General features: G+C 35.6%; 1 protein-coding gene across 1 annotated transcript in view; it reads right to left on the bottom strand.

Annotated features, from left to right (window-relative positions):
- Positions 1 to 2,238: 2,238 nt before the first annotated feature.
- GFRAL (GDNF family receptor alpha like) overlaps positions 2,239 to 25,607 on the bottom strand; it is a gene marked incomplete at its 5' end in the record, with an annotated part of 68,543 nt that continues 45,174 nt past the window's right edge. Inside the window, 3 exons of the mRNA XM_077159429.1 lie at positions 2,239 to 2,311; positions 4,678 to 4,750; positions 4,826 to 4,921. Of these exons, the coding sequence (XP_077015544.1) occupies positions 2,239 to 2,311; positions 4,678 to 4,750; positions 4,826 to 4,921 (242 nt within the window). The remainder of the gene's footprint in view (positions 2,312 to 4,677; positions 4,751 to 4,825; positions 4,922 to 25,607) is intronic.

The raw sequence follows: 25,607 nt of genomic DNA, 5'->3' as shown, positions 1-25,607 counted from the left end.
ATGTTTGCTACATTGAACAGATGAATTAATGTATCCTAGCTGAACATTGAAGAATAATTTTAAGCAGTCCACTTGACATCAGTCTTTGCCCTTTCCATCATTTGCATTTCTGCCAGCATTACTCTATTCGATTTACATATCTGATTATGTCACTTTGTTTAAAATTATTTTACAGCTCCTCAACGCTTTCCAAATGAAGCAATTGAATCATTAAACCATTATTTACTGAGAACATACTGTATGTCAATGACTGGAAATCAGGAAATCAGAAGTGAACCGAAAGACCCAATCAGAGTGTTTACAATTTACTGAGAAAAACAATAACGAAGAAGCAATTATGACGAAGTAAAGTTGTTTAAGATAAGGAAGCACTGGGGGTCTTAGAAGTTCTGAGCAAGGTTAACTCACCTTAGAGCCATATAGAAAAGAGTGCCAGGAGAGGCTTCTTAGATGCTGTAACATTTAGGGTAACACTTGAAGGGTGTTTAGATTTAGCCAACTGAAAAGGAGAGGTCAAAAAGTTCTGGAAAGAGAACATGTGCAAAATCCAGAAATAAAAAAGGAAATTTGAGTTTGGAGGGATTAGAGAAAAGTGTGCAGACAGATTGGAGGAGTAATAAATAAGGGTAGAGACTGGCCAAGGCTCTGCTCTAAAGGGGTCTCCCAGACACTTTTATAAAGTCTTGATTCCTTAGTCTGCGGTTTAGGGATCTTTAGTGTCCCAATCTGGTGTTTGTCAGCTCTATGTCCTGCATTTTCTCAACCTGGACTCCCTGTTAGAGAGGTGGTTGACTAGTTAGCAGACCCCTAATTGTTCCATGCTGATTTCTGCTTCTGCAGTTCTGTCTAGAATGGGCTACGCAGTTTTACTGACCCCGAGACAAGATCCTGGTTTTTAAGGAGGCCTTCTTAGTTCATACTCTGTCCTCCTCTGCTCCACTCAAAACAAATACATAAAAACAACTTGAATAGTTTACTCAATTTTCCAGGGAATAGTAGTGTGCATTTTCCCAGACATGAGTAAATCTAAATTGCATGTCTGTGATTTGGAGTTGGAAATGCCTGTTTTCTCTACACATTAACTCATTAAACAGCCTCTGGAATATAGAGAACTCCTTGAGGGAAATTTATGAATTATTCTTTCCTCTTTTAAAAGATATAAGGCTGGCTTTTCAATTACTCTGAGTAAACATTGCCAAATGTTAACTTTAAATTTAATTTAATGCACAACAATATTTAGGCTGAAGTTCAGTGAACAGCAATAGACATGAGTCCAAGCTAGCAAAGCTACTTGAACTTTAATTGCAAATATGTTAATAATTATTCCTATGGTATCACCAGTATATCGAATATTTGTGCCTCTGATTCTACAGTCACTATAAATAACACAGCCTCATGGCCTTTCTGAGTGAGCTATCATATGATTCCAGACAGTTGAACAGCGCATATTTATCAAAATTTTAACTAACAACCATCTGTTCAACAATTTTCCTATCATTTTACTCTAACGTCAAATCAAGTCAATATATTGAAGCTAAAAATTATGGCATTACTCTATTATTGCATAAGTTCATACAATTAGCATACAAAAAATTAAAACTACAAATAAAATATCAGTATTGAAATGCATATTGACTTTTGTCAATGTACTTGCTTCACATCTTCATGTGTGTAAAATGATGACATCAAATTTAAAAAGTAAAATTCAACAGTATTTAAGTTACAACCAAAGATACCACTTTGATTTTTTTAAGATTCATCATCTGGCCAGGTATATTCAGAAACGTAAAATCAATGCTAATGGGTAAGAATACGCAAATAAGAAATTTATGCTGGGTACTTTTCTTAACATTTCTCTTTTGACTAGCAAAGGGGAATTTACAAAATGATCAGGTAAAGACCCTGGTAACTATAACATGTCATATTATGATGCAATAATTATATAGATTTATATTTACCATGAAGCAAATCATGTAGACTAAAACTTGGGATGACAATTTTTTGCCTACAGGGGAAACTTTATTCTATACCAGTCACTGCATATTTTTACATGAATATATTCATAAGAAAAAATAAATCTAGCATCATTTGTCTCATATTATTATACCTTGGACTATTATACTTAATGATCCAATATCATTAAATCCATTTTCTTTATTTTGCCGTAGATGATGGTTAGGCTATTCTGGCTACAAAGGCTTAATTTTAAAGAGAACAATTGTCAATTATCCATGACTCCTAATGAATCATGAGTCCTCCAGGTATTCGAATTGGTGAAGGGTCTCTTGTTTGACTTGATAGTCTGCAGATTCTGTAAAAAAGTAAAAATAAACATTAACAGCATAATATATAAAAGATTTATTAATGTGCTTGTATGTGTGCCTCTATTTTTTAAAGGATTAGTAAAATTTCAGTCTGTGCCTACAGGGAAAAAAATCAAGCTTATAAATGTAAAATCCTAAGAGTAGAATATTCTGTGGTCTTTAAAGAGCATCATACATTTAACCATGATTTCCAAGTAGTCAGTTTGAAGTTTAAAAAAAAATGCCCTTCTTTGCTCTAATGTTTAAGCTCTTAATTATTCATTTTTCTGGAAACTTAGATGACTTAAGGCTGATTTAATTTAGCATAATATAAAACAAATGCAAAAATGTTCATCTTTATTCAGAATCGTTTTCACTGTACTAGATATGACCACAAATGAGTGAGCACCATGGGAAATAGAAGACAGTCTTCTTTCATTAAGGAGATACTATTTATGTCTACATAGAAGCTGTAACAAATTTTGTTGTTGAGGCTTTTATTTTGGTTTGTTCTTTCCTTAATGGCTTTTATTTTTGTCATTTACTTAACCCTGGGTCTGGAGCTTTCCGATTAGACATCATGATCAATTTTTAATTGTGTGGCCAAGTCTTTGTTACTAACTGTAAGGTACTTAGAAACATGAACAATTTGCTTTAAAATTCATATTAAAGTAAATTCAAGATTTTTGTCTATAAAAGTGCTCCCACAGTCCTCTAGAAAAGTGATCTGCCTTTGTATGCAGGAGAAAAAGGAGGTGAAATTACAGTGAACACAGAGAATTCTCAATAGTCTATACCTTATTTACCTATATAGGACAATAAACTACAGAAACTCACGGGCCTGCCTGAACTTTATATATTAAGTGTGTGGTTAAGAAATAAAGTTTGAGAAACACTACAGTGAGCTTTTTTTCTTGACCAGAAAATGGTGGGTGCTTCTCTGCTGTTGTGATGAGCTCTCTAGGCAGGCACAGTTACTGAACGGTGCTCTCAAATACTGCAAATCAATGGATGGAAAGTTTAATAAATTCCAAATGCTATTTTCCTCCCCTTAGAAACCTTTTCTAATTATTTGGCCTTGAAAGAGTATCTCAGAACCCAAGACAGTGACTCACAGACATATTCTCATAAACATATTCTCATACTACTCGAAGAAGCGCAGTTTGTTTTTGCTACTGATATTGGTAAACATCAAATCAAATGTTTGGAGGGTTTGGATGCAACAAGTGGTTATATTTTGTTTAGCTGGCATTGCATTTTAAAAATTAAATTTAAATGTACTTAAATAGAGCGTACACTCACCATGCGGCATAAACCTTGGTGTACCTTTCATATTTTCAAGTCAACCTTTCATTTTATCTCTCATCATTTTCAAGGTCTTTGAGTCTGAGGTTTCTGGAGGAGCAATACCTGTGCGTGCATTGTATAATAGATGGAGTCCTCCTCTCTAGGCTTTATGAGATAAAAGAAGTTTCCAATGCCTCTGCTTCTCTCTAGGCCGAATCTTACTGATAAATGTATTTTGTGTACACACACGCATACACATTTCTTCATTAATATTTATGACATTCAAATGATACACACATGAACACTTATCTTTAAGGAATAAGCAAATGAACATGAACAATGTTTAGAAATGCGGTTAATTTTTTTTTAAAACTTAAAGGTAAGCAAGTGGAAACCATCTCATATCTTTCTGTACATGTTAAATAAATGGAAAAATTTAAAACCTTAGTCATTTAGAACTCTAGAGCTTCATGTATCTATAGAGTTGAAATCTTATATGCCAACTGGAGCCTTTCAGCTCTCCAGCAATGAAGGAGCCAAGGAGAAAGATTTGGAAGGTGAATTAACATTAGGCAATAGTGATTAATTCTTTCTACGGGGACCCTGTAAGGACTCATTAAATGTGTCTTTCAATAATTGATATTAAAGTATGAGTAAAAGTCATTAGCACATGATAAATCAGGGCAAAGAGTAAATCTTCAGGTGAAAATAAACTGTACGAAGCACACAACAGTCTTTTACCTGATCAGTCCTGCAAATGATTTGAATAAGGAGGTGCATCAAAGTTCAATTTGGATTTTGGAGGAAGGCCAGCGGAAAGGTCAATAACAATTTATTTGGGGGAACCTAAAATATGTATGCCCCTGTAAAATGCAACACCAAACCACCCTATGATCACATTTCCCTTACATTTGAGGACGAGGGTAATGTTTCCGTTGATCTGGTCCACATAAGGGCTGATTTACTATGTCTTTACAGGAAAGATGCCAGTCTAAGGCCTTTTATAAGTTCTGCCATTGTGGAATACACTTTAACACGGTTAAGTGATTCCATTCTAGGACCCTCCTTCTGAGTTGTATCCAATTACCTCAGTTTGAGCATAACCAACAGAAGTACTCCACAGGTGACTGTCATGCAAGTGAAAGCATAGATGACTTCTCCTAGGGGGAAAAAAAGGGCAATTACTGAATTTTTAGAGGGAATAAATAATATAAATATATTGATTTTTAACTGACCTGTGAAGGGGGAATGAAATCCCGTTATTGTGATTTCCTTAGCAGGTTTACTTTTATACAAGGCAATGCCTTTGACATTAGACAGGGTTGGATAGTCTGAAAGACAATGATGAAAGTAAGATTAAAATATTTGATGGTTGTGCTTGACTTTTATAACAAATGTAAGTTTTGAATTATATTTTATGACAGCAATTTATTTCTATGACAACTTCAGTAAAATCAGACATAAGATTCTTTTCTTAAATTTTAAGACCCTATTTTTCTTCTTTAAATTGAATAGTTTCTTTTTAGAAAGTGATTTTTAAGCTAGCATTGAAAAAAATGGATTATAGTATATAAAATAATTCACTATTCTTGCATATAGGTTAGGGGGAAAAAGAGAGTAATGTTAGGCTACCCATCAGGATATTGAAAAAGAGTCATTCTTCATAAGAGGGATGCTTTAATATGCTTTTAACTATATCTCATTTCCCTAAGATGCACAGAGTTCCTATAGAGGAGAGTCCCTAAATCACTATTCTGTACCCCTCTCCAACTATTTGAATATCTTGCTTTGCTTTAATTCCTCTGCTCTGTTTCCCTTTGTTCCCCATACCAGCCAGATACCCAGTTTCTACTCTCATTATCTTATTTTTGCCTCCCTTAAGGGCTAACTCTTGGCCATTCTGTGGACCTAGTTTTCTAGGCCATGCCTCTGCTGAACAAATTTCTATCTGTTTCCAGGAGCCTCACAACTCTATAAGGCATGCTTCATATTGACTAGATTTTAAAAAGAAATAATTTCCTTTTGGAAAATGGTCTTTTCTTTGGCTTTTACACTTTAAAGACAAAAAAAAAAAACAACCCTGTAATCTTTAAACTTAGTTCATAGGTCTGCTTTATGTGATTTTTAATAATAAAGTTAATATGAAATCACTCATAGTTTTATATTCAATCCAACCCAAATATGGAAATAGAATGTCAAACATACAAATAGCCCAATAACCAATTCTCTTGACAATCATGATCCAGGTGGTTTCAGGGTCTTAAAAAAAAAGGGGGAGAAATGAGTTAAGCCCCCATTTGAGATAAAGGCAGTGGTGTCCAGTGTTATAGATGCTTTATGCATTTTGAGATGCAGAAGTCTAAGTTCCTTGCAGAAATGAGTGTATCAAATAGTTCTACAGTGCAGCCAGTGATGGCTGGTGATGAGATGCTCTGAGCAGAAAGGGAGATGAGAAGATATATTACTCTAGTTCCTTTCAGTCTGGTCTTCACCAAGGACTGTTATGGCTCAGAAGCCAGCTCCTGGGAAACAAAGAGTTGAGCTGTATGTTAGGAATGATCAGTAGAAAACACAGGAGACAGATTGAAATTTCAAGTCAGTAATAAAGCTCTAAATGCAGGTCAGGGAGAAGCAGTCCAATACAAGAACTAGAAAAGTCACTGGGGATTTTGTTATTAGAAATCCATTCTCGTTAGAGACACCACTACCACAATTTCCTTCCTCATCTCTCCTTATTTAGCTCTTCCTGGACCCGTTGTTTAATAGGACATATGCTAAGACTAAAATAGTGAATGAGAATCAGAAGCAGAGAGTTAATTGTTCACAAGGGGCCTGAACTCGAATATGATTAAGACAGTTTTTAGTCCACGATTCTTGAGTCTCCTGCTCACATTTTGAGTTATCATAGAAGTATAGAAGCCTGCCCTTCTCAGGAACTGAAAAATCAACCTCTTTTAATTGTAAAAGTAATACCAGCAGAGCTGGTGAAATTTTTCCACTTTTGTAGTTATAAGATATATATTTTTATTCATTACAAAATTGAAATGGAAGAATTGGGTTGTTTCAAATAATACTCTTTTCACAATAGTGGTATTTCTTTGCCAAAGAATTAATTTAAATAAAATTGAGCATAAAGATTTTTAGTGAAAAAAGGTTATAATAAAAATTTATATAAATCAATTCAGAATATCCAGAATAAATATTTTGTCTTCTTTTAAAATTCTATGGTATTTTGTGAAGTTTTAGTAAGATTCATAGCCTAAATGGAAATGTATATATTATATATTGGTGGGTTAATTAGTAGAGTGATGCTATACTTTTTCATTATGACATTCCATCCCTACGTATGTTTGGTCTACATAAGTACCATTATTCATCTTTGGATAAGAAGAAATGCATTATTTTGACAAATTAGGCTATCTTTTCAATCTTATAACTACCTAAACTGCTTGTTAAACCTTCACCTAGCAAGGTTTATAAAGAATCGTCTCATTCACTAAACTTCACTCACATGGAACTTATTAACAAAGTTATAATAGATCAATGACAGAAATGCTTGCTAATGATCCCAGTGAAAATTTTAATATGTCTAGCAATCACTCCACAGTCTTAAATGTTTCACCCTAGGAGGATACTGAATACCAGTTAGACAGATTAATGTTTGTGAGGCTTTCTTGGCTACTGAAGCTCATTGGAGATTCTTCCTCGCCTTTTATAAACAGTAAGGTTTGCAGTTTTATAACCATGAAATTAAAGTCGCTAGAGTTGATAACCAACCTCAGTCCCAAACCATCTGGTATATTTATAGATAAACACTGTCAGTGACTTGTTTATCTTAACTCATACCCTAGAGGAATTAAGCACTATTATGAACTATATCGTAAAATCCCTGTACATTTGACGGGAAATCAAGATTAATTTCAACCTTACGTTAGGAACAAATTTAAATAGTATTCTCCCCAAATGAGCTGTAGAATGTGACTATTTCTAATTTTTCTTCCCTTCAAAACCTTGTGCAGCCATGGCTCAGAGCTAAAGAATGCTACAACCCTGCTTTGTATAATTCATATGAAATTCTTTACAAATGCATTGTAAAAAGTGCACATATAAAGAACACATATAAAGCCTGGTTTAAAAAATAAATGACAGATGCTTCAAATAAAAATTAAACATGTCACAAAAAGAAAATGAGCCTTCATCTTATTTCATTTTTATTAAAATATTAGGTAGAAGACTGCTTGGAAAAAAACATTTTTTGATGTAGCGAACTTTTACATAAAAGTGATTTCGTTAAAAAGTGACTTTTTGAATTGTTAATGCAGCGATTGATTGTATAGTTAAAATTGTGTTCAGTCGATTTTAAATAAAAGAGTAGCATTAACCTGGCAATGTCTTAGCCGTGATGAAGTTTCAAAGATTATGTTTTTGCCCATCTGAGGGTTGGTAATAAGCCTTAATATATTATAGTTTAGTCAACACAAGGCATACAAAGTCCCAAATCAGAAATGAGTTTTAAATTATTTCATCTAATGAGCAGGAATGAGGTTTCATATATCATGGACTCTTTCGATCATTAGTAAGTGAAAACTCCATCTAAGATGAATCTAAGATACATTGCCGCCGTGAGTAAGGACAATGTGTAAGCATCTGTAGACTGGGAAATTTTACATTACTGATATGATAAACCAAGGTGTAAGCACATATAATCAGAACATAACTTCCCTGCTGAGAAAATGTAGGTTATAAATACCAAACCAACTAAATAATGTGCTTTTCAAAACTGTCCCAAACATATATCAACAAGGCATATTCATTTCTTTATTCCACATAAAGTAGGTTAAACGCTTTCTTCCAGAAAGACTCCAAAGAAAATAAAACCAGGTTTCAGGTTTATCTTCTGACACTGTGGCTAAACATACACATGAATAAATATGCACTCAAGAGCAATTGTTTGATCTTTTGGAAATGCTTGGAGTTGATAAATGAGTGAATTAACAAGCCTGGTCAGTGCTCTTTGGTCTTGGGTTGAGGGACAGTATATTGTTTAAACCTCTAGTGAGTTTTTTGGTGTTTATAGTGGGCCTTAACAGCTCTGTTAGAATATCTCAACCTGGGTTAGATTCCAAGCCCATGCACTTCCCAGAAACAAACAAACAAGCAAAATAAACAAAGGAAAAAGCAAGCAATAACAAAAAAATTCAACAAATGGTGGTGCAATAACAGGATACTCACATGGAAAAAGAATGAAATGTGACCTCATCATACAGCATACAAAATATATATATATATTTATATTTTGTATATATATATATATGTATATCAAATGTCCTACTATTTTCCTTTATGGTTTCTGCAACTAAAAATAATCATTGAAGTAGCAACTGGACTGGAAATTATGCTATTTCTGATGACAGTTACCCTTGATTATATCAGTGTTGCATTGTTGTCTTAGAAGGCAATGTTTTAAATTTTGAAATAAAAAAAAGTGCCAACAGTAGCTTGGGTTCACGCAAAATAACTCATAAAGACAGATTGAAAATAGGAATAAAATATTCATGTATTCATGGTTATAAGACTATATATCTAAAAAAACAGAAGGGTGCATATATAGGAGGATTCCAAAATTGGATGGGACTTCTCAGTTCAAATCTTCAATGCAATGATTCATCTACCGCATTCCTGGTAGTTATCCTCATTCTAGAATGAGTCTTTTAATACCATATAGCATCCTACTACCATTGATAGCCATTTCTAGCTAATAGAAAAATGTTTTTATTGGACTACTCTTTTATCAAGACAAGATGAAAAATCTGTTTCATTTTGTTGGTATTGCTGCCTCATTAAATCTAGCTCTCTGGCAGACTAGTGTGAAATATATGTGTGTGTGTGTGTGTGTGTGTGTGTGTGTGTGTGTGTGTGTGTGGAGAGAGAGAGAGAGAGAGAGAGACAGAGACTGTATGATATCATCTTGTAAGTAGCCCACACAGACCTGTATTTTCAAATTTTAGTATGAATCTTCTGTTTGTCTTGCAGAACAAAGATTCTAATTTGGTAGTTCTGGGATGGGACAAAGAATGTGAATTTCTTACAACTCCCAGGTGATAGTGATGATGCTGGTAGAATATATGTAGCATACATAGAACGGAAGAGAGATATACATGGATATACACATCATAAACAATCCATTTCCTTTATATGTATGGGGTGTAACACTTTGGCAAACAGTGTTTGGATTTTAACTTTATAAGAACCATGCCAAATAGGAATTATTAGCTGAAGTTAATAAACTTAAAAGTTTTAACTTGTCAAAAATCAGAACATTAGTAAGTAGTTAAGATGAAATTTGAAGTGAGGTCTTCTATCTCCAATTATATATTAAATACCCCTTATGGAGACCACCAGAAGGCATGCAAAGCATTTTTTTTCAGCTTTTTCTAATGTGGCAGTCAATTGGATTAAGAAATACAGTTGGTAAATAATAGGGACAAAGTATTTAAAATTGAGGTGGATGTGATGGTTTTGCACAAGAAACATTTAATAATAGTGTGTGTTTGCAAATGTGCATGATTATGTATGTTTCAGTTGCTGAAATTCACAAGAGAGCTGTGATATAAAAATGTAACCACTAAAATTCTGAAACACCTCACATGTATCTGTAGGATGTTTCAACTGGCACACGTGTCTGAAATATGCTCATCATTTTCCATGTGATCAAATAAATGGACCACTTTAACTTTGACATTTAACAGAAATACTATAAAATTGAATGTTGTGATTTTCTTAGGCTATGTTATCAATATAAGCATTCTCTTTTTACAGACGTAGAGTTAGGGCCATTCATGAAGCTTTCCAGGGAATTCATCAAACAAAGGACATACAAAGACTAGCACATCAAAGATCAGTGTAACTGTTTAAAATCAGAATGACTGACTGTTTCTGTGGTTTTTATATTTTATTTCAACATTAACCTGAGTATTAGATAAAAATATAAAGTAACTTCACTGCCTATATCTGGATTAAGTTCCATGGAAAACATGTGTTTCCAAAGTTGAACAGTGATTTTTAACTTGTCTTATATAAGCACTAGAGGAACTTGAAATAGGACAAATGAAAGAAAATAATGGGAATAATTTGTATTATACTTTAAAAATTTCATAAGTTTGTGTTTCATTTCTGAAGGTTTTTAAAGTACAGTATTTTTAATGAAAAGTATATAAAGGACAGTATCATTGATTTTCCAGATAAGTTTCTGATGTCTCCATTTGGAATTGAATGATTCACCAACGACTACTCATTTGGGAATGTATAAGATATTACCTGGCTGTCTTATACGGTTTTTTCATAGACTGATTTAAAACACCAGGGAAAAGAGAGAAGAAAAAATTTAAAAAAGGAACACATTTTGGAAAGTCTTCATAGTCTATTTGGAATGAGAGATGATCCAGAAAGCCTTGTAAGTTATTGAGCTTTAAAATGGAAAAAAAAATATGTAAGTGCAGCTATCTCTTCCCTGCCCATACATTTGCAAATCTACAGGGGAAAGCTAAATATACAAGTATGAATGTGCTGTTAATTGTCCTTGGACAACAACCTCTTTGAGAATAGATAACATGCCTATCAAAATTTTAATATAATGTGGCTATCCCCGTGTCATGCTCATGCAACAATTTAACAGCCGAAAGGTATTTATTAGCAAATTTCACATTTGAAATATCACATCTCTCACTGTTCAGTACAGTGTAAAGTATTATACATTTACCCAATGCCCTTTAACTTACAGTATTACCTTCTGTGGGAAGAATATACTACCTGCCCCACTAACATTCGATTGGTTGTTTGTTTTGTTTTAGTCAAAAATGTGAGCAGAAATGAGGTATGTTATGCCCGGGCAAAAGTTTAAAAAAGTTTAAGGGTGATCCCCTTGTTTGTTTTTGTCTCATTGCCATGAGAATGGCATTTTCCTAAAAGGGAATGATGTGTCTTTAGCTTGAGTCTAGAAATGGAAAACAGAGCCTCAGAAGTCAATTCATACCTGTCATCATGTAGCATGATCTGGAAATCTATGATTGCTATTTAAGCCAGTGGAATTTGGAGATTTTATGTTACTACATAATCAATAATAATTGCTAAGTAAAATAAAACAGCTACCTGCATCGGGCATTGCCAGAAGAAGACCCTTTTCTAAGAACTTTTCCAAAATACAAAAACAATTGACCGGTAGGAGTTTTCTGAGAAACTGCAAAGCACTCTATAGGGTTGCTGACAAGCAACACCTGGTAATAAAACTAGTTCTGGCCCAGCAGAAATAGCTTACCAGAATTGACAAACATACCATACTAATCGATATATATCTGTTCCCCCACTTTGTAAGACACCACCCCCCATATAAAACTGAAACTTAATATCAGCTAATCAAAATATTTCCTCACTTGCTTCCATGCCTGCCCTATATGGGCTTCCCCTTTCCACCCACTCAGTGGAGCTTACTTCTAATTTCTGAATGGGACACTGCATGCTTCATTCAATAAAACTGTGAGATTCTAAATTGCATCTTTTACATTGATAGTATATCACAAATGACATTGTTGACAGGTGGTAGGTGCTTACTAAATTTTAGATCCTTTTCTCTCTTCTTGTATGTCTGTCAAATGAATTTTAGGTGGAGGGAGGAGAAAAATGAAAGATGTTTAAAGAAAGGTGTGGAGAAAGAAGAGAGCATTTGGAGGAAGGTGGCAAGAACATCGAAGACTAGTTTTCCCCATTTCTTCTGAAGCATTGGGAAGTGAGATACACATTCATTTCTATCTTTCCTTCTTTATTGCTCAATAGTGGTGAATTCAAATTTTCCTTATTTGTAAACATAAGTCTGAAATTTAGCATCATTATCTGTCTCTACAAGAATTTAAATTATACCCCAATTAACTGGAGTTCCATTTTTTTCATTCATTAACATTTCCAAGGTTGCAACACAGAACAAAACGTTAGCCCCTTCATAGATATGGAGCGTCCTATTGTTCTGTTATACCATATACACCTACAAGGAAATAATGAGAGTTGGAAATAAAAGTAAGCTAATACTAAATGTGTATGATATGAATATAGTGAGAAGTAATACAGCATTGTGGAAAGAGGCCAGCTTTGGCTTCAAGCCATGGGGTCATTGCTACAGAATTTGCTGAATGCATGACCTGGGCTAGTTTTTTTTTTTATTTTCAATTCTTCTGTGACCCTCAGTTTTCTATTCTATTGAATGGGAGATAATAATATTTTACGGCTTATTGTGAGGACTAAATGAAATAAATTATGAAAAGTATCTTGCAGAGGATAGGCATACAATAGAAGCTAGGATTATTTTTATTAAAAAGCCATGCTTCTCTTGTGGTTGCACATCAGTGTTATCTATGAAACATTTAAAAATGAAAGTTTCCTGAGCCTGTAATTGTAGACTTTGAATCAACGGATCAAAGAGAAAGTGGGGATAGAGTACTAGGCATTCATATTTTCAAAAAGCTCTCTAGACACTTTCAATGCACATTCAGGGTAGAGAACCAATGGTAGGTAGTAGGAAAAAAACCATAAATTTTGAGGTAAAAGAGAGACAAATCAGATTCTAAGCTAAATTATACTTAACTAGTGGAATAGAAGCTCTTAAAAAGAGAGAGAAGGGGGGTTTGAAAGAAAATGTGGAAGTTGTATTTAATAGATGAAGGGCTTTGAATAAATCAGCAATTGGTGAAGAATAACTATATGTGATTGGCTACATACATCGTTGTTAACTGCTAAGCCAGTTTTAGCAATTGAAAAAAGTGTTTCGATAAGTATGAGATGTTACCACCTCAAAAGTTCCCTTTCAGCTACCTGCCAGTGTTAGAAGAACAACAACAATTAAAAGCAACAATATTTTCATTGTAGGGCTGGGGTGCTGGAATGGAATTTTGGGCCAAAGCAGAGTGAAGAAATTGACTGGGTCAAAGCAGCCATGTAGAAGTGTTGGAAGGAGCTATTAGGATTGTGGACATATGCTCGGTGTACATTTTCAATGTAATAACTACCAGATGTACTTTAAACAAAATGCCATTGTAAGTTGTGAGCTGTCTGCTCCAGTAGGAAGAGCCAGCGTCTAGCGATGCAGGTACTGAATCGTGACTGATTGATTGGACACTTAGAATATCAGGAGTAGCACCTTTCTACACAGACTCCACTGACACACAGCATCACTAAGAAAAACTTTTTTTGTCACAATCCTTGCAATCTCATGCATGTGCCCACCCGCCCCTTTCAAATTGCCTCTATTTTCAACTAAAGTAGAAGTACAATCAGGTATTGATGGGCCCTAGCCTCTTTCTGCAACTGAATGAATTGTTTGGAGACCCAATCATATGCCTATAATAAATGCCCAGACACCTAACTCAGGTGCTTGGGAGATTGTAGAACATCAGTCCTAGAGTGATGGTAAACACTAAGATATTGGTAGTTGGGAATTTTCAGTTTCCAGCCTTAAGAGCAACCGAAAGAAGCCACTCCACCATAAGCCAGAAGCTGGCAGAAAGGAAAGATATAAATGGTTTCTGTCACAGAGGTGTCCCTCAGAATGCCCCCAGGCCCTCACACTGTGCCGTTAAGTGGCTTTCATCCATTCTGTGTTCTTTTACCCAATTTGAAAAATAGTTTACTTTGATTTGTACTGCAAGCACCAAATAAATGCTTTCCAAAGAATAATGGGTGAGATGAATAAAAATTACTTGGCGTCCAATTTTATAGTTTACAAGACACCTATGTGATGTTAATGTCTTCAAGGAACTTTGAGACTGAGAAAATATTCGCTGAGGTTTCTAATGCTGTGAAGAAGCTTCTTAACCCTATAAGAAGCAGCACTCTAGTAGATAATTTGAGAAAATACAGTATAATGGGAGATGAACAATTGCTATCATGAACAGATTCTTAACAAATCTCTACTCATTTCTTGCCTATCTTATCTAAGGGAGTTTAGTTGTCTGAGCAGCAAACATGTTTTTCTTTCCTAAGGAGTCTGCTTTAACATGATATCCCAGCATGTATGTGCCAGGGTAGTAATTATTAAATGCCCACATATGGCGTTTTATGGAAATACATCTGATGCTATTATATTGTTGTCACAAGAATACTTGGCTCTTTAAACTGGGAATACACATGCTCATAATAAATGATTTTTATGACTTCACATACACAATCATGATGCACAGAAAGTATAAAGGAAAGACTGCTTATTTTATGCAGCTTTGGCATCAACTCTGGCTCCAATTATAGGCAACAGGGGGATTGTATGAAGCCAATGAAAGCATAAGGGTGGAAAATGGAAAAGATAATACCATGCTTTCACATACTGAAGCCTGTTATTGTTCAAATTGTAACAGTATTGTTTTGTTGTTTTATTTCCCTCCATGATCTTAAATGCTCCTTTCTTCTCTAGCAATGCCAAAATGTGAGTCCTTTCGCTCATCAATGGCAACTCTTTAATCTTTCCTTTTGGCTTAGCTCAGACAACAAAGGTAGTCATGGATGATTCATGTCACCTTTCGCGCTCAGCGGCAGACTTTTTCTCCTCCCTGAGCAACACCTAAGCCTTTAAGGGTAGAGCTGGGAGAAAGTAAAGGTAAGAGACAACTGTTCTATAGTTTTTGTTGAGAGTTTGTGCACTTCAGTGTTTCCAGATTACAGCCGCGTGAAGCATTTTCTGCAAAATAGGAAGCCAAGCCAAATTTGCAGCGTTTCGGGTCTGCAGGCAAAATTTAAACCAGCTGGATTTTATTGGGAACTTTTGTGTGCAAGTGAACGTAGTGGTGAAACTAAAGCCAATATTTGTCTCCATTGGAATAAGCTATTTCTTTAGGGGCTATCCCTCCACCCCATGTCTTCTCCCTTAAGGGAGTTTGGAATTTTGAAAGGTCATAAGAAAAAACTGCCAGATAATTCCTTAGAGTATCTGATTGGAAATGTAGCCAATGTGAGTGGAAGGTGCAACCAGACGTGATGCCTCCCTTAGCTAAATCTTCAGAGTCGAGAGGCAGTAGGATTTCTCTCTGTAGTCTGATTTTAAATTACTCAAATTAAAACAGATCGTGATTCCCTATGAACACACGCATGCAAAAAAAAAAAAGCCAACAGATACCTTCACTTAAACATACATACACATATGATGGTACCTGGTTCAAAGTAGCAAATTATGATTAATTTATCAGGTTTGTAGGTGGCAAACTCCCACTACCATTTTTTGAGTGTGCCTTGAGTGGAAATTATCATATGTTCCTTGTTTAAAAAATACATGCAATTGTAAAGATTTAAACATATAAGTAGTAGAAGCAAAAACACCCCATTGCTATTGTTTAGTGAGTCTGGGACTCATTATTTATAAAGCTATTTAAAATTTGGAAAACAAAGCAAGGGAAGCTATCCAATACTAGAGAAAACCCTTTTATTCTAAATCTCAATTTAGATCTGTGAAAGAATGAGCGTTTTCCAAAGGCACAGAGAGAAATGATACAGGCTTTCTTAAAATGTTACTATAATCATAGAAGGGAAAAGGTCTTGGCAGACTTCTGGTCTTTTTAGCATTAAAGAAAAACAAAAACATCATTCAGAGATGGCCCTATCCAAAGACACTGTGGAAATCTGTTGAAAACTTACTGGCCTCAAACACATCCTCAGTTACTCAATTTGAGAATTTTAGGGCACATCTAATATAGGCCATGAAAATGTCCCAATTAAGCAAGTCTATAAAAATGTCCAAATTAAGGCACCATCAAAATGTTACCTCCACTCAAGAAAGGCTGATGAAGTTCAGGGTTTCTCTCTTAACTGGAAAGGCACATGGCAAACAGGGCCATGTCTGCTAGTTTCTCTCCAGGATTCTGGTTTCATGAAGTATATTCCTTCTTCTCTGGCTGCGTGGGCTCTTTCGAGGTTCTGGTGGCTGTAAAACTTTTTCCAAAATGTTTCCTCTTTTAAAGGTGTCCAGTAAACTAATCAAGACCCACCTGGAATGGGTGCAGTCACATCTCCCTCTAATCAAAGCTTAATACCCACAATTGGGTGAGCCACATCTCCATGGTGAAAATCTATCAAGTTTCCAACCTACAGTGCTGAATAGGTATTAAAAGAAATGGCTGCCTCCACAAGACAGATCAGGATTAAAACATGGCTTTCTAGGGCACACAATCCTTTCAAACCAGCTCACCAGCTTAATAGGTAGTGGTAGAGTGAGGGATAGAACCTGTTTCCTCAAGATCTTATTCTTTGTATTGTAGCATATTGCCTCCCATTAAACACATTTTTTCAAGAATTCTTTCATTACCTACATACACATTCCCTGGGAGCTGTAACATTTATAATCAACTCGCAGTTATAAATTTCATATCATTGATGAGATGAACATATTGTGGTGGTTAATACTCAGCTTCTGTTGCCCCAAATTTTCTGGTTTAAATTATGGCTCTATTGCCTTCTATTCGGGTGACCTTGGACAAGTTGCTAACTTCTGGGTGGCTCAATTTCCTCGTGGGTAAAAAGAAATGGCATCTACTTCAGATATTGCATGGTAAAAATTAATTAATTAAGACATATACAATTAGCAGAATAGTACCTGAGAGTAAGCACTAAATTAGGTCACATGACCTCAGATAAATAAAACACAAGTGAGCAAAACTCCACAGGCAGGGTGTAGCTTTAAAATGGCAAATGATAACTTTAGGTGCTCATTAGACCTGTATTGTAAGAGTATTATAGCTCATATAGTTTCAGTTTTTTTCTTGTCATCATTTCACAATACTCAGCTTATGTTACAATGAGGTCCATGAAAAATTTCCTTGCAATTTGTCAGATGGTAGGATTACTGACAGGAGCTTTTCAAGATCCTGATACTATTAATATTGATATAATATTTTAAAGCTCCGCCTTACCATTAGCCATTCATTCTTTCTGCAGTTTCTTTGAGACAGGTGATGCTGGGCTCAAAGAGAATCAAGGCCAGATAGTCACTACTTTCCACTGAGAGTGACAGAATGTGAAGCCAAATACACAAGGTGACCACTCTTCTATTAGCCACCTCTCTATTCCAGAGACTAATATCTTCCAAGAGAGCCTAATACATCATCAGAGAGGTATTGGATATTGGAGCATCGCACACAATCCAACCTGGCCACTGAATCCACCATAGACTATCCTTTGGAGATTAGGCTAATCTAGGGTGAATTTAAAGCCCTAAGATTTTTCTGAGTTTTCATGCAAAGTTCAACTTCCAGGACCAAAGTGACCTCTGAAGTTGCAAAGGTTAGCATGGGAAATACAACTTACTCAAATACATTGTTTTCTTACCAGATATCCAAATAATTAATCCTCTTGAACTGATTTGTTTTGCTTCTATTTGGTGATTCTTCACCTCCAAGCCTAATTTAACTCAGTGTGTGTTTACCACTGTACCACACTGATTTCTGATTGTTTTGTATTTAATTTTTTTATTAAAGAATTTGTGGATTTAGAGAGCAATCATGCATAAAATGCAGAATTTCCCTATAGCATCCCACCAGCAACTCTTGCATTTGCGTAGAAAATTTATTACAGTTGATAATACTTTTTTTTGCAATTCTGCTATTTGTGATGATAATTATATTTGTTACAATTGGTGAAAGATAATGAAAATAGTACTATAATGATTGTCCATAGTTTATATAGGAGTATTTCCCCCCCATATTCTGGGAAGCCCTATTATTCTTTTTCATGCATGTCTTTATTTTCGTACTCATCTATCCACGTTGGATAAAGGAGTGTCCATCACGAGGTTTTTACCTTTCTGATTGTTTTTGCTTTGTGTACTGATACTCCAGTGATGCTATCGTTGTGGTATTTTATAGCTCTTGATCCAACAAATCAGTGGTTTTCTCAATGTGAACAGTAAAAGTGTGAATCAGTAAGAGTTGTCCCAGTGATCCATGTTTACTTTTTCATGTTAATAACATGGTGATATTGGTACTAATTCATCTGGAATATATTAATAATTTTTATGAACTTAATAAAATAGTATTAAGTATTTAGGTAGTGATTTATTTATACTTAATTATCTATCTTTTCTTTAATCAAAACCAGTGCATCTCTCACCGTTGAGTTTGGGGAGGATTTGTTGCATTTGAGGCACTGAGATCTTTCGCTCCACTGACTTCATAAACCAATTGAAAAGCACTTAAGAATCATGATACCAGGGATGGGATCATGAAACAACCGACCTTCTATGAAGGTACAACAGTGTATTCTTATGCTGATGATTCAAATAAAGGGAATATTGCTCGACTCGGGCTAATTTCCAGGAAAGCATCACTGAGTATTCTAAATCAGTGATTTGCAAAGTGACCTCCCTTCCAAGCAGGGATGTGAGCACTTGCAGAAATGCAAATGTCCAAGTTCCATTTCAGAGCTACTGAATCAGAAACTTGGGAGGTGAGACCTCTCAATCTGTATTCTAAAAGCGCATGATTCTGATACAGCCAAAGTTTGAAAACCACTGCTCTAAGCCACTGTCTCAAGAAGAATTGGAGGAAATTGTGGCATCTGGTCAGTTCGATTGGTCTAGTTCTCAGTAGCTAGCAGGTGTGTGTGCTCAAATATATTTTTATATATGAAGATACATATGTATGTGTATATACATGCATATTTTGTGTGTGTGTGCGATTTATTTATTTATTTTTTTTCATTGACAAGCACCAGGAATCAAACCCAGGTTTCCGGCATGGCAGGCATGATCTCTGCCTACTGAGCCACCATAGCCTGCCCTATGCATACTTTTATTAAAAAATATTTTAAAAATTCCTTAAGAAATCATCTAACATACAGGTCCTTGCCACTCAAAGTTTGATCCTGAGTCTGATAGCATTCACATCCCCTTGGAGTGAATACAAAGCTTTGAGCACATCCCACACCAACAGAATCATATCTTTATTTTAACAGAATTTCCTTATAATTTTTATGCGGGTAAAATTTGAGATCCATTGCTCTAACTCATCAGTGGCTCTAAAACAATTCAAAGACAACATCATACTTAAGAAGTTATTTTTCCTGACAAAATAGCACCATAGATCTCCCAGAAATGATTCTCATTCCTCCTACACTACCCTGGAAACAATATGATGATTGTACAAAAATTATTGGTTTGTGTGATTTTCCAAATCCTTCTAAACCTTTTGTTTGTAAGGGTTATATTTACTGAGTTTTGCTGTGTTTCAGATACTTCTCTACACGAATCATAATCTTGGCACCAACATTCTAGAATAGGTATGATTATTATAATATACACATCAAGTCGAGGCAAAGAGAGAGTGAATAACTTGTGCGTGTCACTTATCTTGTAAATAATGGAGACTTTATTTGAAACCAGACATTCTGGTGCTATATTGCCTCTCTAAGGCTGCGCTCTCTAATAAGTTTTATTAATAATGCCAAACATGATATTTGGCTATTTGAGGCATTATTGAAGATCACTGCTTTTATAAAAAATTCAGTAAAAAGGCTGAGGAAGGAGGGTGGAAGGGGATGAAGAGACACTTATTTATATTTTAGAGTTTAAAGTTATTAAAGACTAAATACAGTGAGGACCAAACCTGAAGATTCAGAATTCTAAGTCTATAAATTAAATCGTATAAAAGCCAGAAGTTAAAGGATTAACAAAGAACCAAATTCTTCTATTGGGTGATAGCTAAACTCATCTTAAAGAAGTGGTTTATTTAGTTTTATTATTCTTTTTATTGCTAACTTAAATCACACATGCCTCTTCACTAAAGAATTCAAGAAAAGTTTGCAAATAATGAAAAACGAGATCCTAAAAGAATAATCAATGATTTCTAAAAGGAAAAAACATACATTTATAAGTGGTTATTTATTTTGTGGACTACAAATTCACCATGGAGCCACTTTAATCCAGAAAATAGAAAATACTGGACAGTTTAAAAGCTATGGTGTAAGTATGAATATAGAGTAAAGAAATTCCAATGAATGTTCCTTAGAAAACCGACTTTTTTTTTAACACCTGGACTGAATTTCATGGAAACTGGACTTGAATTAGAGTTTTGTATAGAAACCAAGAAAAAATCAGTGGTTTTGGCTAGATGGAGTGATATATTTAAAGCCAAAACTTAGCATTAAGCTCCTGAAATGCAAACATATGAACTGGCTGTAAGAAAACATCATGTGTGCGTGTCTGTTTGTGTGTGTGTGTATGCCCACATGCAAGAGAGAAAGAGACAGAGATTTTTCCAATGGAAACATCTTCCAGAATTCACTTAGCCCACTGTCCTCTCAGACAGACAGTGACCAGACGACAGTAAAAATTAAAACAAAATTTGTGAAAATGAGTTTGGGCCTGAATTCCATTTTGTACACCCTTTACATTATTTGACTAAAATAAGCAGAAACTTTTGTGCAATTAGGAAAAATTTAAAGTATATATTATGAACATACTACACATATATGGGTGCATTTAAAAGACTTTCTAAGTTTTAATTCTCTAATAAAATTTTATTTTTAGATCCACACTGGGAGTAAACAGATGAAATGTTGCAAGGCCAGATGAGATACAGCCTAATAAATCATCTTTCCATTGAAATACAAGCATGTAAGGTGAATAAAACAAACCTCACTAGCAATCTTGCTGTTTAAGATGAAACATCAATAGACAGATGAATGGGATGTGAGGCTATAACAGTGGTAGAAACAGATACTAATTAATCATAAGGCCTCTAGGGCTCTTTTCTAAAGTTTCTCAAAAGACTACTCACATTTTTAGGAGTTTTTATATGAATATTCCAGTAAAACCAGCTGGCTGCCACATTCTATTGGGAACAGTCTTCTGCCATTTTTATATACTAACAGACAGAATTAATCATGTCCCAAGTTGTTAGGAGGAAGCATCTATCAAAGAACAAAACTTTGTTATAACTATTTGTTTATTTACAGTTTTGCTGCTACCCAAAGCTAAAATGTAATATAGTTTCTTATTACTCAGACTTTTTGAAAGTAGACTTATAAAGAGTAAAATTGTTGGAAAAATAGCAGGAGCATGAAAGGTTTTTATTAAAGTGGGTAGTAGCAGCCTGGCCTTGTTAATTCTTGAATCCATTTGCTCAAGTATTTGAACAAAAAATTCCAGCTCAAGTGGAAACAAAGGATTTGTGCTCTTAATAAGAAAGCTGTATTAGTATCAGATTTCTAATTAGGGGAAGAAAAATAATTATATTCACAGAAGAAACTCCCACAGATATATGTTCAACATTGGTTCCTTCCTTCCCTCCTTCCCTCTTTCCTTCCTTCTTTATTTCCTTCCTTCCTTCCTTCCTTCCTTCCTTCCTTCCTTCCTTCCTTCCTTCCCTCCCTCCCTCCCTCCCTCCCTCCCTCCCTTCCTCCCTCCTTCCTTCCTTCCTTCCTTCCTTCCTTCCTTCCTTCCTTCCTTCCTTCCTTTCTCTTCCTTCCTTCCTTCCTTCATTATTTATTGAGTGACTAATATTTACCAACATCTGTTTTAGACTCTAGGGTGAAACAGGTCACCTTAAGAGCCAAATGATATTAGTCTTACCTTTCTGAGCACAGACGTTTCTCATTCTCTGAAAGGTGTGAGCAAAAAGAGACCATGGAACTTATGACTGGTGACCAGGTTTTTCCACACGTGGTTTAGAGCAGAGGTTCCCAAACGGGTGAAAATCAGAACCACCTGGGTAAATTTTTTTTTAATGTCAATTTCTGAGCTCAACTCTAGCCCTGAATTAGAATTTAATGAGTTAGGGCTAAATATCTAGATTCAAAAAAAAAAATTCTTTAGATATTCTTGAGAACCAAGAATTCAATGCCCATATTCTCAATGTTCTGGGGTTGTCTTTGTGACCATCATATTCTTTATTAATAATGGAAAGATTTCCAAATAGGGCTGGGGTAAACAGCTGACATTTAGTAAAGGATCAATATAGAAATTCATATAAATGTATATAATCTTTTAAATGAATCAGAAAAATAAACCAATGTCCTTTTGAAAAGTCAGGATGGGTGGGATATATATAATAATTACTACGTAACAGGCATTTTATGTGATTTACTTCATTTGAAGTCTCTGGATGGCATGTGGCATCTCTGGCAAACCCTAGTAGGAGCGTTAGAGCACAGACCCACTTGGGCTCTGGACCAACGCCATGCCATCTGCAGTGAAGTGCTTCTTGTTCTTTGAAATATAGCTCCTGACATGATACTGGGTATTTTCAGTACTATTAAATTATTGGTTCCCATAAGGATGAGCATAAGCTATCAGTGCTAACCATAAACCCTTAGCCACTACAATACAGGCCCACCTAGAGGTGACCCAGGAGGAGAGTGGTGAAAGGAAATCCTTCCCAGAGACAGAGGGTGAGTGTACTCTGGATGATTGTTCATTTTGTATGGAGAGAGAAGCGGTTATAAGAAGGCTCCTGAGTAATGGTGAGTTGCTTGGCTGGTGGTAAGAAGGTTGGAAAGAACAACATTACAAGATTGTTGACAAGGAAATCAGAGGAAGAACAATATGGAAGGACTCCTGGTAATGGCACAAAGTCAGCAGATCTTTACATCTCAGGTTAGTGTTTATAAGAGAGTAGCCACCATAGAGCCTCAATAACTAGGTAAACTGGTGCTTTATCCAGTGGAGGTCAGTCAGGCACTTTCTTCAGCCAATTCCATGCTTGCGTCATGAGCATGTAAAAAGTAGCTATGGCAGCAGATGGCACCTGTACCTATCTTGCCTCTCCTTAAGACTGAATGCCTAACCTCCCAATGGTAGCAGAGCTCTATACTGAGCCCTCAGTTTGGGAGGTGGGTGGCAAATTGATTATACTATATCGTTTGTTCCCTGAAGGATGCAGTGATGCCTCTATGCTGGAATATATACCTACTCTGGATGTGGATTTGCCCTCCTCATCAGCACTGCTGCCAAAATACCTGATACAATGCTTAATCTACTTTGTACAGCTGCAGCCTCACAGTTCCTCACCTTGGTTCCAGCACAGCACACCTCATTCTTCCCTCCCCAGTGCTTCTCATGTACAGACAATGTACATGAGACTCCACTCAGCATTCATGCACACACTTTACAGAAGTTCCAGGGATTCAAGGCCTATAGTGCAACCCCTGAGCAATGAAAGACAGGATCCAGTGGATAAATTTGTTTCACTTTCTTTTCCTGTGAAGACAGTTCTAAGATGCATTTCACAACTCGCCCCAGAAGGTCCTACTAGGAACAAGCTCCAGACTTGAAGCATAAGACAACTAATAGTGCCTCGCTGTATTGAATATTTACTCCCTCTCTCCCTTACATCTGGTCCCCCCAAATAAACTACTACACATGAACCATTCTCTAAACTGTGTTTTCTGGCATCTATAATAGACATGATCCAGCTTTCCAGCACATATAGTAGAGTGATTCTTGCAATAACTAAGCAGTCCAGTTTCACGGAGACAGAGTACCTTATATGTTATATTTGAGATATAATAGCAGAGATTAGCTAGCTATACAACAAACTCATTTGTCTTTCTACCTGATATAGAGCTAAATTACATTTCCTGCCTCCATGCAGAAAAGCAAAGCTGGATATGATGTACAATACACATATGACTGGTCCATAAATATCTCCTGTGTGATTTTTTTTCTGCATCTGCAGGATGAGTGAAGAGGAATCTGTGAGCATAGAGGAGGGTGAAGCCATACAAAGGAAACTAAATGCCACACACCATTCCAATGTGAGTTGATTATGTTTGACTACATTGTGTTGTGTTTTACAATAAAGATATCAGCTCAGGTAGAAAACTGGTTGGTTTCAAGCAGCAATCAAAGGCATTAAAATAAAAGCTTTCTAACATTGAAAATCCTAACTGCTTCTAGACTTTTACCGAAAAGTAAGAGATAAGCAAGATTTTGAGTATTTAAGGCTCAGTGTTTCTGAATTAAACAAATTGTTTCAGCTATATAACAAGGATCAGACTAAGGGTGTTAGTTTTTCATGCAAGTCTATTGTATAGACTTCCTTAAAAGAAGTCACTAAATTAGAGAGAGAGTTTTGGAGCGAGGAAGCAAAAAAATAAGGCAGATTTGGAACTAAATCAAGAAAATATTCTTGTAACTGACAAAAAGCAAATAGATTAGACACCTACCATATTTTTAAAGAATTATATTGCTAAAGAAGCCAGCTAGTGTGCTTGCCAAAAGTCTGTGATTGTTTTTGTAATTAGGAATTAGTACGTATTAAAACCACTTTTAAGCCCTCAAACTGTATGAAGGAGATGATCTATGATAGTTCCATATTCCCTGAGGAGGTCACACTCCCCCAAACCAACTTCAGAGACAGTCGTAGAAGAAAATGGATAAGGAAGAAACTTTCAAAAGGCAAAATGGGGGCTGTAGAAGGAATAGATAAGAGAATTCTTCCCAAATGGCTATTCACGATCAAATTAGGGAAGTCTACACACACAGCTCAAGGGGCTTCATCAAGGCTACCCGGTGGATTTCATTACTTTGTGCTATGGTTCTCTCATTAGTCCCCATTCTAAATATAAGATTTTATTGAAGTTATGCTGTCCTCAATCACTCTTGTACATGAGCATGCGTACATGTCTATATACATGTGTGTGCATGTGTGTACATGTGTGCATTGGGGGTGGAAGTGAAAGTCTATTTAGTTCATAGCTCATGAAGCTCTGTCTACCACAAGGTACCACTTCCAGACTACACATCACCTAAAGATTTTGCCTTTGAGCTGGTGATTGTACCTGGATAAAACTAGTGTTTTTTCCCTTGGAGAAGGAGTAGAATGCCCTCTGAGTGGACAGAAAAGTGAAATGGATATTTAGCAACAGAAAAGACTTCTCATGGATTAATAAAGACATTTGCCTTTCTGTCTAGCACAGAGCTAGACTCTGTTTTCCATCCTCCTTTGTAAATAGTTATGGCCACGGGACTGAGTTGTAGCTGGTGGAATGTGAGTATGG

Source organism: Tamandua tetradactyla, chromosome 5, assembly GCF_023851605.1.
Source record: "Tamandua tetradactyla isolate mTamTet1 chromosome 5, mTamTet1.pri, whole genome shotgun sequence".
Taxonomy (NCBI): Eukaryota; Metazoa; Chordata; class Mammalia; order Pilosa; family Myrmecophagidae; genus Tamandua; species Tamandua tetradactyla.
Note: the sequence above shows the minus strand (reverse complement) of the source record. Positions and strands in the feature narration are given on the sequence as shown.